Here is an 11815-nt window from a genome sequence, read left to right as displayed (position 1 = left end):
TTCGGGAAGATAATGGGCTGCAAGTTAAAGCTGCCAGCTCCCCTGAATGTTCCTAAGAAGGAAAGAGAGAGATAATGAAGGAAGATATGAGCTACAAGTTAATGAAAGGACAGCCCCCCTGTCTCTCCTGAATGTTCCTCAAGTCACCCCAGAGTGCCACGGCACACTGGTTGAAAACCAAAGCCCTATATTAAATTCTTGTTATAGCTCTCTGAATGTATGGTCACCAAATAACCACTGAAATGGTCCACTGCCCACATGTTATTTTAGTAATTAAGATAAAACGTTATGCCTAGTGTGGCAATATGTTTTGTGCAACCACCTACAACATATGCACTCAAAAGGGAACAAGTTTATATCCAATCTAACATTTCCTTAAAGTATTTTTCAAATATTTATTTCAAGCACATTCCTTTATTATTCGTATCATGGGTCAGTCTCCAAGATGAATTGTGTAATGCAGTTCTTTAGTGTACCAATACACTTATAAATTTCATCTGAGAGGCACTGAGCATACGGTGAATTGTAACAGAAAATTAGATTCCACAAACCAACCTGACACACACAGAGTACTTGATTCATTTGCTTGTTCTTCTGTTCTGAACTGTTGTCTCTCCATGATCTCTTGGAAAGGCTATGATTTTTTTCAACACTTGGAGAAATTGAGCTTTCCTAAAGGAATTTAATAGAGAGATGGTATCTTGGCTCACTCTGAAATCACAGTGAAAGGATTCAATGGGATTCTGTCCAAGGTCTCTTAACAGAGACTCCTTATTCCACTCAAACAGGAAAAGCAGAGGAGAGTCGAGAAATTCAGAGGAGGAAACGGTCACACAGAGAGAGTCCCATTCAGCACAAGATACTTCGCACATGGTTGAAGGTTGAATAGTCTCTGCAGTTACAGAAGTGAACATATATCAATTTAATATTGTACATATCGGCAAATATGTATGCCTGCCATCTGATCAATATAATAAACATGAGTTCTGGAACATCATGCATTCTAAATCAAGTCAAATAGTTGGATATGGGTGGTCTATTGATATAATGTGCCTTGACAATTGGAGTTCTTCAAACACAATCCTTGCTAATGGTCTTAAAAGGCAAAATAATGAAAATGTCCTTTCACCAATATCTTTTTTATAAAGTCATTTCATTGATTACTCATCCATTAATCAGATCAGGATGACCAACCAGCAGTTGGTGAAGAACATCAACATGGTTTTGTCTGGGCCTCACAACCTGCTACTAATGCTAACAGATTTGGAGTACAGGACAGGGTGACACAATGGTGAAAGTTCATTGGCTTCCTCTTTCACAAGCAGAGATACAATAAATGAAGTCATAGTTATCTAATGCCATTGATGCTATTGCAGCAAGAAGCTAGTACTCTCCACTTTTTGCCCCCTCAGTGGAACTTATTTGAATCCAGAAACTACTTGTAGGTCACATCCACTCAAAACAACTCTTTTACACCTGCAGGGAAGGTTTGCCCCTTCCCACCATCTGACAAGAAAGCCAAAGAAATTGATTTACACCTCTGGTCCCATCTCCCGGTGCCACTGGCAAATGCTAATGATCAAATTGTCGCTTTATATGTGATGAATCTCAGGCATGCCAAGCTGAGCTGGCTACAGAACAGGCTGATTGCCTTCCTGTCTAATTACACCCTCCCACAATCTTCAGGAAATAAGAAAGTAGATGCCTCTTTTTGCTGACCTATAATGTGCCATTTAGTTGCCTTGTTTCAGTAGCATATTTAGGGAGGGGTACCGGGGGCAGGCCACCCCAGGCGGTGCTTGGCTGGTGGGGTAGATGTGTACTTCTTCCATCATCCTCCCTCGCTGTGCCTCCTCTCACCTGGCAACTAACTCTAGCCGCACTTTGCTGGCAGGATGGTGCCTGGTGCCCCGTAGCGATTCTGCTTCCCCTTTCCTTTGCAGATCCTCCTTCCCCTTTCCCCGTGAAGCAGAAGATGGGCTGCTGCCCAGTCTGGTTTTGCAACTGTGTGAGAGAGAAAACCTGGAGAGAGGAAGGGGTGGGGGAAGGCTTCCCTCCAAGCAAAGCTGGAGTAAGCAGTTATGTGCACACAGCCCAGCCAACCCGGCCAACCCCCTTATTATTTTCCTCCCCTCAACGTCTCAGAGATCAATTAAAAGTAGTGAAGAGATCAGACTACCATCTCCTGTCCTTTTTGGAAACAGGATCTTTTATCAGGATTAAACCATTTCAATGGCAAGGTTACAAGATAAGCACTTTGGAGTATTGCTTGCTTATAGTGTGTGTGTGTGTGTGTGGATCTAGAGGACAACCTACATGTTTATGCCATGTGAATACATAAAGAGGGCACTGTTGTATACAACCAGCTACAAAAGCAGAGTCTCATTTACACTGAAAATAAAATACCATTGACCACTGGATAAGATGAGAAATAGTGACTGGCCCAAAGTCAGATGGTCAATTTGTGGCTGATTGAATATCTGAAATTACATTTCTCCAGTCCTACAGAACAATGCTAACCCCGCCCTGAAGGATGATGAGAGCAGGACATCCACTGTCAATTTGAATTCCTTCTGGTTCCTGCAGTGAAAGGTGGATGGTGGGAAGGGCTATTTTCTTGAGGTTTTGCTGTACCAAGCTGGAACAGTAGAGAAACACAAATTGGATCTCTAATCTTAGTGTGCCTGTGTAGGATCCAATGGATCCTTTGGTTGCCCAGTTCAGCCTCCACTGGGCCCCATTCTGGGACTCTTAATGTGGTCTGTTGCTGGTCTTGAGTGGAAGTCAGGCCTCAGCTGCACTGAAGCTGATGGTGGAGGAGTCAGCACTTCATCTTAACCCACCACCCCTGGATCATAAGGGACCGCCCCACAGGCTGCCAGGCTCTGTAGCTGATGGAGGTGGGGCTCACAGATGATGAACGGTGAGAGAGGCAGCAAACTCAGTGACTGCCCTGGGCAGCAAAAGCCCTAGCTACACCACTGCCTTGTTTTCCGTTCTTTCTATATTGTATTTTAAGAAAATGTATGTCATTGAGTTTATCACTTGTGTATGATATATTCTTAATTTAAAAAATTTACTGCCTGCCCTTCTGATTCTTATAAAAGGACAGGCTTAAACAGAAAATAAGCTATAATAATCATATCAATAAAATAATAAACAAACTCATAAAAAATGCACAGAGGTAGCCAAACAAACAAACAAACAAACCAACCAGAGAAAGACATTAAAACAAAACAAAAAATTAAAATGCCTGGGCAAACAAATACATCTTCGCTTGGTGCCAAAATGATAGGAGTATCAGTGCATGTCATACTTATGAACAGTGTGAAAGCGTGTGAATGAAGGCACACACAACACAAACATGGAAACAGTGCCCCATATATATATTGACACCCTAGTGTAGACACAACTATAAATGGAACACTTTGTGAAAGAATACTCCTGTTTTTTGTTTGACTTGTGTATTTATTTTATTTGGTGTATCTAGTTGAACATATGAACCTTCTTAAACTGAGTCAGGCCTGTTTACTCTGATTGGCAGCAACTTTTCCTGGTCTCAGGCAGATCTTTTTTTCAGCCTTGCTATGAGATTATTTTTCTGAAAATAATCAGGAATTAAATATGGAACTCTTCACATCCAAAGTAGATTGTAGTGATTTTCAGTCTACAAAATGCAATTATCCCCCATGCTTTTCTGTAGGGAGGGGGGATTATGACAGAATCTTAGGGTCATATCCAACTGTGTCACTCCTGCTGATGGAAAGCTCTTTGATTCAGTGGCTACTTCTGTCAATGGAATGAGGATAGAACCAATTTATGCTGATTCCACCTTCTTCCTGCAGACATGCCTCCAAAATCTGTTCCAGTGGATTGGATGACCCTTTCAAACACTATGTGCAGGTGGCATGGGTACTGTAGTGAAGGAATTGACAAAAATCCCCCCCTCACTTGGCTAAAGCAAGCCTCCAATGGATTAAATAATCTTCTGTTATTATAAGATATACCATTGAATGCAACCTTTGGGTATGCATTGGATGGCGTTGCTATATCTCCTGTCTAGGAAAAGAGTAGGCAGCCACTTATTGACAGTTGAAGAAAAGCAGTATATCCACTAACCATTTTGAAATATGGCAACCCTTGCTACTATCATCATTACTACCACTACTAAGGAATCACAATCTAGTTAATTAGACCACAGCATATAAGAAATGTTAACAGCTGTGTGCTGGACAGATGGATAATAAGGAACTATGATTAACCTGCAAGGGTATAGTGGATAGTGCCCATAACATCAATGATGACAAGGAACAACTACCTTCATCCCCACTCTGCTTTGTAACCTTTAAAAATGTCACATTTATAATTGTGGGGTTTAAAAAAAAAATAGGTGTAAGGTCTCCTACTGTACCCTTTATGTACAGATCATTCATATGGCCGCTTAAAAAGAAAAATAATTATGTGTCAGACACTAACAAGGCTACCTGCTTCCTCACAGCAATCCTGTGCCATTAACAAACTTTTGTATTTCATACAGTTGAACTTTAAACAGCATTTGCTATTGAAAAATGGGGGAGGCACAGATGCTCTCTGGGGTCACCTTGCCCGAGGTGCTTTACACTAAGGAAAGACTTTCCAGAATAACTCAGCACTGCAGTGGCAAAGCAGTGATGTTCCTAAAATGCTAGGTAGTGGGTGCCACTGGCTGCTGCACAGTAGACAGCAGGAGAGTAGCTGGAAGCTGGGCAGGCTGGTGGCAGGAGGCAAAATGGTGGTGGGTGGGTGGCCAGGCCAGAGGGAGCACGTAGATTCTCTACTCCCGATCCACCTCCTGAGATAAAGGGCTCAGTGTGGCTAATAGGTGGGCTGCCTTAGAAGTCACGAACAAATTATAACAAAACAGTGATTGTTTCTGCAGAATACTGAGGCTCTGCCCAATATATTTTGCTACCTGAGGCAGAGCAGTAAATGGTGCCTCTGCCACATTCAGGGTGCTCTCACACACCTCTCATTCATAAACGGAGAGAGATTAGCCATCACTCCTACACACTGCTTAATTTCCAACATTATCTATTGTCCTGCCCCCATATTCTCTCACAAACACTAAAAGGTTAACAAAAAAAGATAAAGGACCCCTGGACGGTTAAGTCCAGTCAAAGGCAACTATGGGGTTGCGGCGCTCATCTCGCTTTCAGGCCGAGGGAGCTGGTGTTTGTCCACAGACAGCTTTCCGGGTCATGTGGCCAGCATGACTAAACTACTTCTAGTGCAATGGAACACCATGACGGAAACCAGAGTGCACAGAAACGCCGTTTTCCTTTCTGCCACAGCGGTACCTATTTATCTACTTGCACTGGCATGCTTTCAAACTGCTAGGTTGGCAGGAGCTGGAACAGAGCAACAGGAGCTCACCCTGTGATGAGGATTCAAACAGCTGAACTCCTAATCAGCAAGCCCAAGAGGCTCAGTGGTACCCCTCTACAGCTGGGTTATGCATGGCCCACTGTTGACAGATACAATGTGAAAGACATAGAGCATGGCATATTCATTGTCATACCCACACTCACTGACTTATGTTTACCACTGCCAAAGTTCTTCATGGCATTGACAACAGCAGCTCTTTCACTCTATTATTCCTCATACACTAAATTTTCCAGAGGGGGAGTCTTGTGGCACCTTCAAGACTGCATCTGATGAAGCTGACTATGATTTATGAAAGCTCTACTCTGGCGCACAACAAGATTGAAGCTGGTCTGTAGGAACTGGCTGAGTGTGTGATTATATATAGTCTGCTATTGGGATAGCACAGCTATGAAACATCATTGTCTGGATTCTGGCACACACTCGTCCTCTCTCTTTCCCTTCTTCCCTTTCACATCTCAGAAGTTTTCTTATTTGGACAATGTTGCAAGGTCAATGGCTTCAAGAAGAGAAGGAGTACAGGTAGGAAAGAAGAAGAGGTGTAAGGAATAAGAAAGAAGCGTTCTCTCTCAGTCTCCTTCTGCCACTAGGTCAGACTGGGGTAGGTATGTGTATAGGCATGGAAACACACACTTCCCTCCACTGCTGATATGGACTTGCACAAAACACAGCAATAAACCTGCTCATTCACTCTCCCTTCTGCTGCTTAGTTGAACTAGCACACTCTACCTGGAGGAGTGAATTGCAGGAAAACCAAAGGCACAGACAGAGGCAGGATGCTGCCAGCACCTCCACATTTTTCTCACTGGCACTCCCTCCTAGCCAGCAGAAAATGGGAAAAGGAGTGTGGAGACTTAATGTTCAAAGCAGGAAGCAAGCTGGCTCTAGAGCCAAAAACTGACAGAGTGAGGTAGCTGGCTGAACAGCCAGATTTGGGGGCATGTAGGACCTCAAAAATCTTCCACTCTAAAAAGTGCACCTCCCAAACCACTACATGTCTTGCCCAGGCTAGTTAGTGCAGTCATGTCAATGATGGACTGAGAAAGATGAGCAGCTTCTGCTTGTCTTTCTAACAATGCAGCTCTACTAAGTTGTGTCAGCAGACAGTACCAACCCAGCAAGCACTGGCAACCCCTGTTGCCACCTGGCAGCCCAAGAAAGCCAGACCTTTCCATAAGACAATGAGTGACCCACCTAAATTTCTCAAGAGATAGCAGCACTGACCAGGCTTGCTGCAGGACAGTAACGTGGTAAGTGACCAGTCAGTCAGTGGAGGCCTGGCTATGGCCAGTAACAGGGAAGTAGGAGGAGTGGCACCAAACTTAAAAGACTATGGAGGCAGCGCACCAGCAATTTACTGTGTAGGACAATAAACAAAAAATGAGGATGATGTGAGCAAAACTGGGGAGGTAAGAGTAATCACTTGTGGGGATGGGGGGGGACTGTGAGGGGGGAGAAAAGGTACTGATCAGTCACCCATGGCCTGAGGCTTGAGGCAAGTGTCTCATTCAGCCCCATAAAAGTGTCAGTCATGAGAATAACCTAGACCACTTCAACAATACAGGAATAAAAAAATAAAAAAGCAACACTCACTAGACAGAAAACTAGTGAAATATCCAAACAGTTGAACTGCATTCCATTGAGAAACATTTCTAGCTGGCTGTCCTCCTCCAGCAAAGGCACTTATCTGGTCTGTTTTAATTGGCCTCTTACCAGGATATCTTTCTTATGTTTTGGTGTTTGACTCAGAGTAAGTTTCTGATGCAACTCATTTCTTTCCTTCCTTGTTCTGAGTTGTTTCTTTTTCTTCTTTTTCTTCTTCTCATTAAAATCCTTCAGAGATTAAAAAAGTAACAACAACACAATTGTAAAAGTGTTCCCAATTACCACCTAAATGCAGTCAAACAATTGTTCTGTTTGCATGCTAAACTAAACAAGCATAAAGATTCCAAGAGGAGATTTCAGCAACTTTGCTTCTCCCTAGTCATTGTGCTGATCTGCAGTCCCGAGCTAAGCCATGGCTTGGCATAACATTTTGCCAAATCCAGGCTTGTGGTTTAGTTCACTCCAGACTAACACATACCCTCCAACATTTGTCAAGTGAAAATAAGGGCATCCCATTCCATAATGATAATTTGACTATTTATACCTCACACATCTTACTGGGTTGCCCCAGCCTCTCTGGGCTGCTTCCAACATATATAAAAACATAGTAAGCATTAAACATTAAAAAACCTTCCCTATACAGGATTGCCTTCAGACGGCTGGGGGATCAGGTAACTCCATACCCTCCAACATTTCTCCACTGAAAATAGGGACATCCTAAGGAAAAGTGGGACATTCCGGGATCAAATCATAACCCAGGGTGGTTTCTCTAAATCAGGGACGTCCCTGGAAAATAGGGACACTTGGAGGGTCTGCTAATCACAAGCTGCAACTGATTGTCTTATGGATTGTTTGAGAGAGCTAAGGCATGAGCCTGGGTTCAGACAGCATGCTAAACCAAACCGTAGCTTAGCACAGCAGCAGAATGACCAGGGAGCAGCAAAGTAGCCATGGTTTCCCCTCAAACAGGTTGTACACCTGCATGTTCATGCTAAGCTATGGTATGGTTTAGTGTGACATGCAAACCAGGCCTTAAAGTCCATTTCTATTTCTTTCAGCGTCCAAAGTATTCCTAGATTCCAAATAAATAATAATTTAGAAATTATTGAGATTGCTCTGTGGCATTTAGGCTGTAATCTTGTGCACACTTACATTTGAGTACGTTCTGTTGGACACAGTTGTATTTACTTCTGAGTCAACAAGCATACAAAATACAGCTTATCTCCCAGTGTTTGTTGTATTTTTCTGCTCAGTTCTTAAGTCCCACCCACAGTATAATTCTTGTTCTTTTTCACAGCATAGTCCTAATAAGTTACTTATCCAGGCTCCAATAGCAACCAGTAGCATAGTTTTCTTAGGACTTGTACAAATTGTCATCTTCCGAAAGACAGAAGTGCCTGCTTTACTTATTTGTTGCAGGCAGTCCAGATATCTTCATTCAAAATATAAGTTCTGTGGCTGCATTTTCCCAGCACTAAAACCACACTACATTATTGGCAAGAAAATGCAATTCTCCTTCCAGTTCATGCATGTTTTACTCTAGCAACTGCTATGTGGAAACAGGTCTCAAAGGCATCTGACAGAAAACAACTGACAAAATCAACTCAACTATGGGGTGTGTGTAGATTTTTAAAATATTTAGAGACTGAGCATTCCTTGCTATATCACTGAAGAACTAGGATATTAATTGTGTCCTTTAAACAGAAAAAGACAAATGGAAAGCACCTCCTTCTCTTGCAGAAATGCGTAGCCTTTTAAGGCATGTTTAAAAGAACTTGCTGAAATGTGTTTTCCAAAGACAGTCAGTGTGACTATACAATGTAGAATTTCAATTGCTAGTATCAAAACAAGCTTAGTATGGAAAAAAAAACCATTGTTGCATAGATTACAATACCACTAGCATACTTTTCATTGACAATAAATTAGTACAAAAAGCATGAGGAAAATAAACTATAGAAAACAGATACAGCAACAAAATAAAAAAGCCTCATCAATCAATTTTTTCCATTTTTCATTAAATCCTTTGAAATATGTGCATTTTTTCTTTCCAGTAACAGAATGCACATCTCCTGTAATGGTCTCTTTCTGAGCCACTAACATCAATAGCAACCCAATCTGTAGTAAGGTTAGTGTCCCCATTCCATTACAAGGGACCATGATATTGAAGTTTTTATATTTTTCCAGGTAGATTTGTTCACCAAAAAATGAATAACTCTCACCTTCTCATCCATGTTGAGCAAATGTGCAGGGGGGCCATCTGACTGGGAACTGTCTGAGCCACTTGTGCTAATTAAAGGAAAAGGAAACCATTGGTGTGATGCAGGGCAACATAAGAACATAAGAAGGACCCCCAGAATCAGGCCAATGGCTCATCTAGTCCAGTATCTTGTTTTCACAGTGGCTGAACAGTGGCTGGGAAACAAGCAAGCAGGATTCAAGCACAAGAGCACTTTTTCCTCCTGTGGTTTCCAGCAACTGCTATTCTGCCTCCTGTGCAATATATGTGAAATAGAGATGATCCAGTTGACATTGTGTACTTAGAATTTGAAAAAGCTTTTCATAAAATCCTAGACCAAGGTTTCCTAGGTAAACTTAGCAGGCATGGAATAAGAGGAGAGATCCTCTTATGAGTCAGTAATTAGTTAAGAAACAGGAAGCAGAGAGTAAGAATCAATTATCAGTACTGGAACAGATGGTAAGCTAACTGGCCTGTAATATCCCAAATCATCTCTGATCCTTTTAAAAAAACCTGGTATTACATCTGATCCTTGGGTATGGGGACTGATCTTAGGGACAAATTACATGTTTTTTAAGAAGATTAGCAATTTCACATTTAAGTTCTTTAAGAACTTTTTAGTAGATGCCATTTGGACTGGGTGATATGTCAGGTTTTAATTTGTCAATAAAGCCTGGAACGTCACCTGTTGTCAGCACTATTTCCTTGTCATTTCTCTAAGGTTCGAGTCAGTAAAAGCTTGCAGACTTGAGTTACCTGGATTCAACATCTGATAGAGAGATGTCACTCCAAGTACCATCTATGTTTTGTACATGGCCCAGCTCTGAGAGCTTTCTCTGGATTTTTTGCTTCAGTAGTTCCTTAAGTTCAGATAGGCATTGCTGAAACTAAGAGAAAGGGTAGAAAGCATGGACGAACTGCCGATTAAAAACTTACATAATGCAGTTTTTTAGTTAGCAAATATCTCATTTGAGCAGAATTGAAGCACTCAGGGTAGAATAGATTTGTTAACCATTTCGAGGTTTTTTTAAACCACTTTCTTTTTTTTTTTTTATAAAATTTTTATTGGGTTTTCACATTTTATATAGACAAAAACAAAGACACAAAAAACAAATAAACACATAAACAAAAAAGAAAATAAGAAAACAACAACAAACATATATACTTTCCCGAAAATGTTATTTCCTAACCCTGGTCATTGACTTCCCCCTACCCCCTCCCTTGCATCCCCATTTCCAAATTTATGTCAGCAAATTGGCATTTCCCTGTCTTAATATTAGTCCTTTTATAAAAACAAACAAAATTATTTTTTTCTAAGTTGGACCTCAATTCCCTTCCAACGATTTCCCATTTTGTCTTGAATAATGATCTTTTTAACCAAATCCCATAATCATGAGTGTTGTTAGAACTTAATTTTTCCCTCCCTCCCATCCCCGGTTTGCGTCCCTTCCCAAAGCATGTCCAAAATAACAGTTCCTAGCCCGGGTTCCTCACGTCCGAGGCCCTCCAGTCTCTTTCAGTCCCTCTCCGCCGGTCTTGTTGGTAATCCTTTATGCCAGTCGTCACATCTCGAAAGAGTTCTTTCACCATCAATCCAAAGTCTCTTCCCATATTTGCAAACAGCTGCTGAAGAGTTTCCACAAGGCATGAATCTTGAAGGTAATCAAAGTCAGAGTCTATGTGGAGGCCCCGATTATATTTCTTTATTTTAAATTCCTTAATTTCATAGACTCCCAGGACCTCCACTTTCGTCTTCTGCATCTTTCGTGGATTTATAGTAGATTTGCTCCAATAATCTCCTTGTTTGTATTCCACAGGCGTCAGCTTCTGCTCTGTATTTTCCCACATCACTTCTTCTCTTTCTTGTTTTGTCTTCTCCTCTTCTTTTATTATCATTTCTGGTTCAGCTGTGGATTCTTTCTCATTGAGGTCCTCGTTACATTCAGCAGAACTACTTGTTTCAGAAGTCAAGGTCATCAATTGTTCACTCATAGCCGTAGTCTGCTCTTGTAAGATTCCAACCAAATAGAACATCCTTTCGATTTCTCCCAGTATCTTTCCATCCACAGCCATTGTAATTCCACAGAATTCCCTCTAGAGGGAATCTGGTTACTTAGTATTCTTTTCCCCAACAGTCCTTTGTCTTGTTATTGTTTCTTTATTTCCAACAATTTTAGATCAATTGTAACTCTTTTTAATCCAGAGGTAACTTAGGTAGCAATTTTCCACTATTAACAGTCCGTTTGACAGCTTTGACAGCTGTCAAACTCTGCACTTCTTAAACCAGCTCCAAAGCAGGACGCTCCCGGGCCCGGGAGGGGGGGTTGTTTACAACAGAACACAAAACATCCAACACTCCTCTCTCCTGCTCAAAATTTCCAAATCTTGGAAGTTACTGTCTCTTTTTTTTTTAAAACTCACCCTTTACAGGGTGGGCACTCCAGCTTAGTTCTTTTTTCGTTGCTCTAGATCGTCTGCAAGGTGGGGGGTGCGGACTTCCTTTTAGCACATCCCCCGATCGTCTCAAATTCAGTGGATAAATTTCTTAAAAGC

The 11815-nt window shown here is 41.6% G+C and overlaps 1 protein-coding gene across 8 annotated transcripts in view; it reads right to left on the bottom strand.

Moving 5' to 3' along the window:
- Positions 1–11815, bottom strand: part of AGBL2 (AGBL carboxypeptidase 2) — a 38057-nt gene that overhangs the window by 13303 nt on the left and 12939 nt on the right. For 3 of the 8 annotated variants that reach the window (XM_082215625.1, XM_082215626.1, XM_082215631.1), the window contains 5 exons: positions 10019–10149; positions 9246–9312; positions 7135–7254; positions 1861–2049; positions 556–672 (listed from right to left, as the gene is read on the bottom strand). In XM_082215625.1, the coding sequence (XP_082071751.1) occupies positions 556–672; positions 1861–2049; positions 7135–7254; positions 9246–9312; positions 10019–10149 (624 nt within the window). The remainder of the gene's footprint in view (positions 1–555; positions 673–1860; positions 2050–7134; positions 7255–9245; positions 9313–10018; positions 10150–11815) is intronic. The other 5 variants (XM_082215627.1, XM_082215628.1, XM_082215629.1 and 2 more) reach the window with 5 other exon arrangements.

Source organism: Podarcis vaucheri, assembly GCF_965113315.1.
Source record: "Podarcis vaucheri genome assembly, chromosome: 1".
In the NCBI taxonomy this organism is placed as follows: Eukaryota; Metazoa; Chordata; class Lepidosauria; order Squamata; family Lacertidae; genus Podarcis; species Podarcis vaucheri.
Note: the sequence above shows the minus strand (reverse complement) of the source record. Positions and strands in the feature narration are given on the sequence as shown.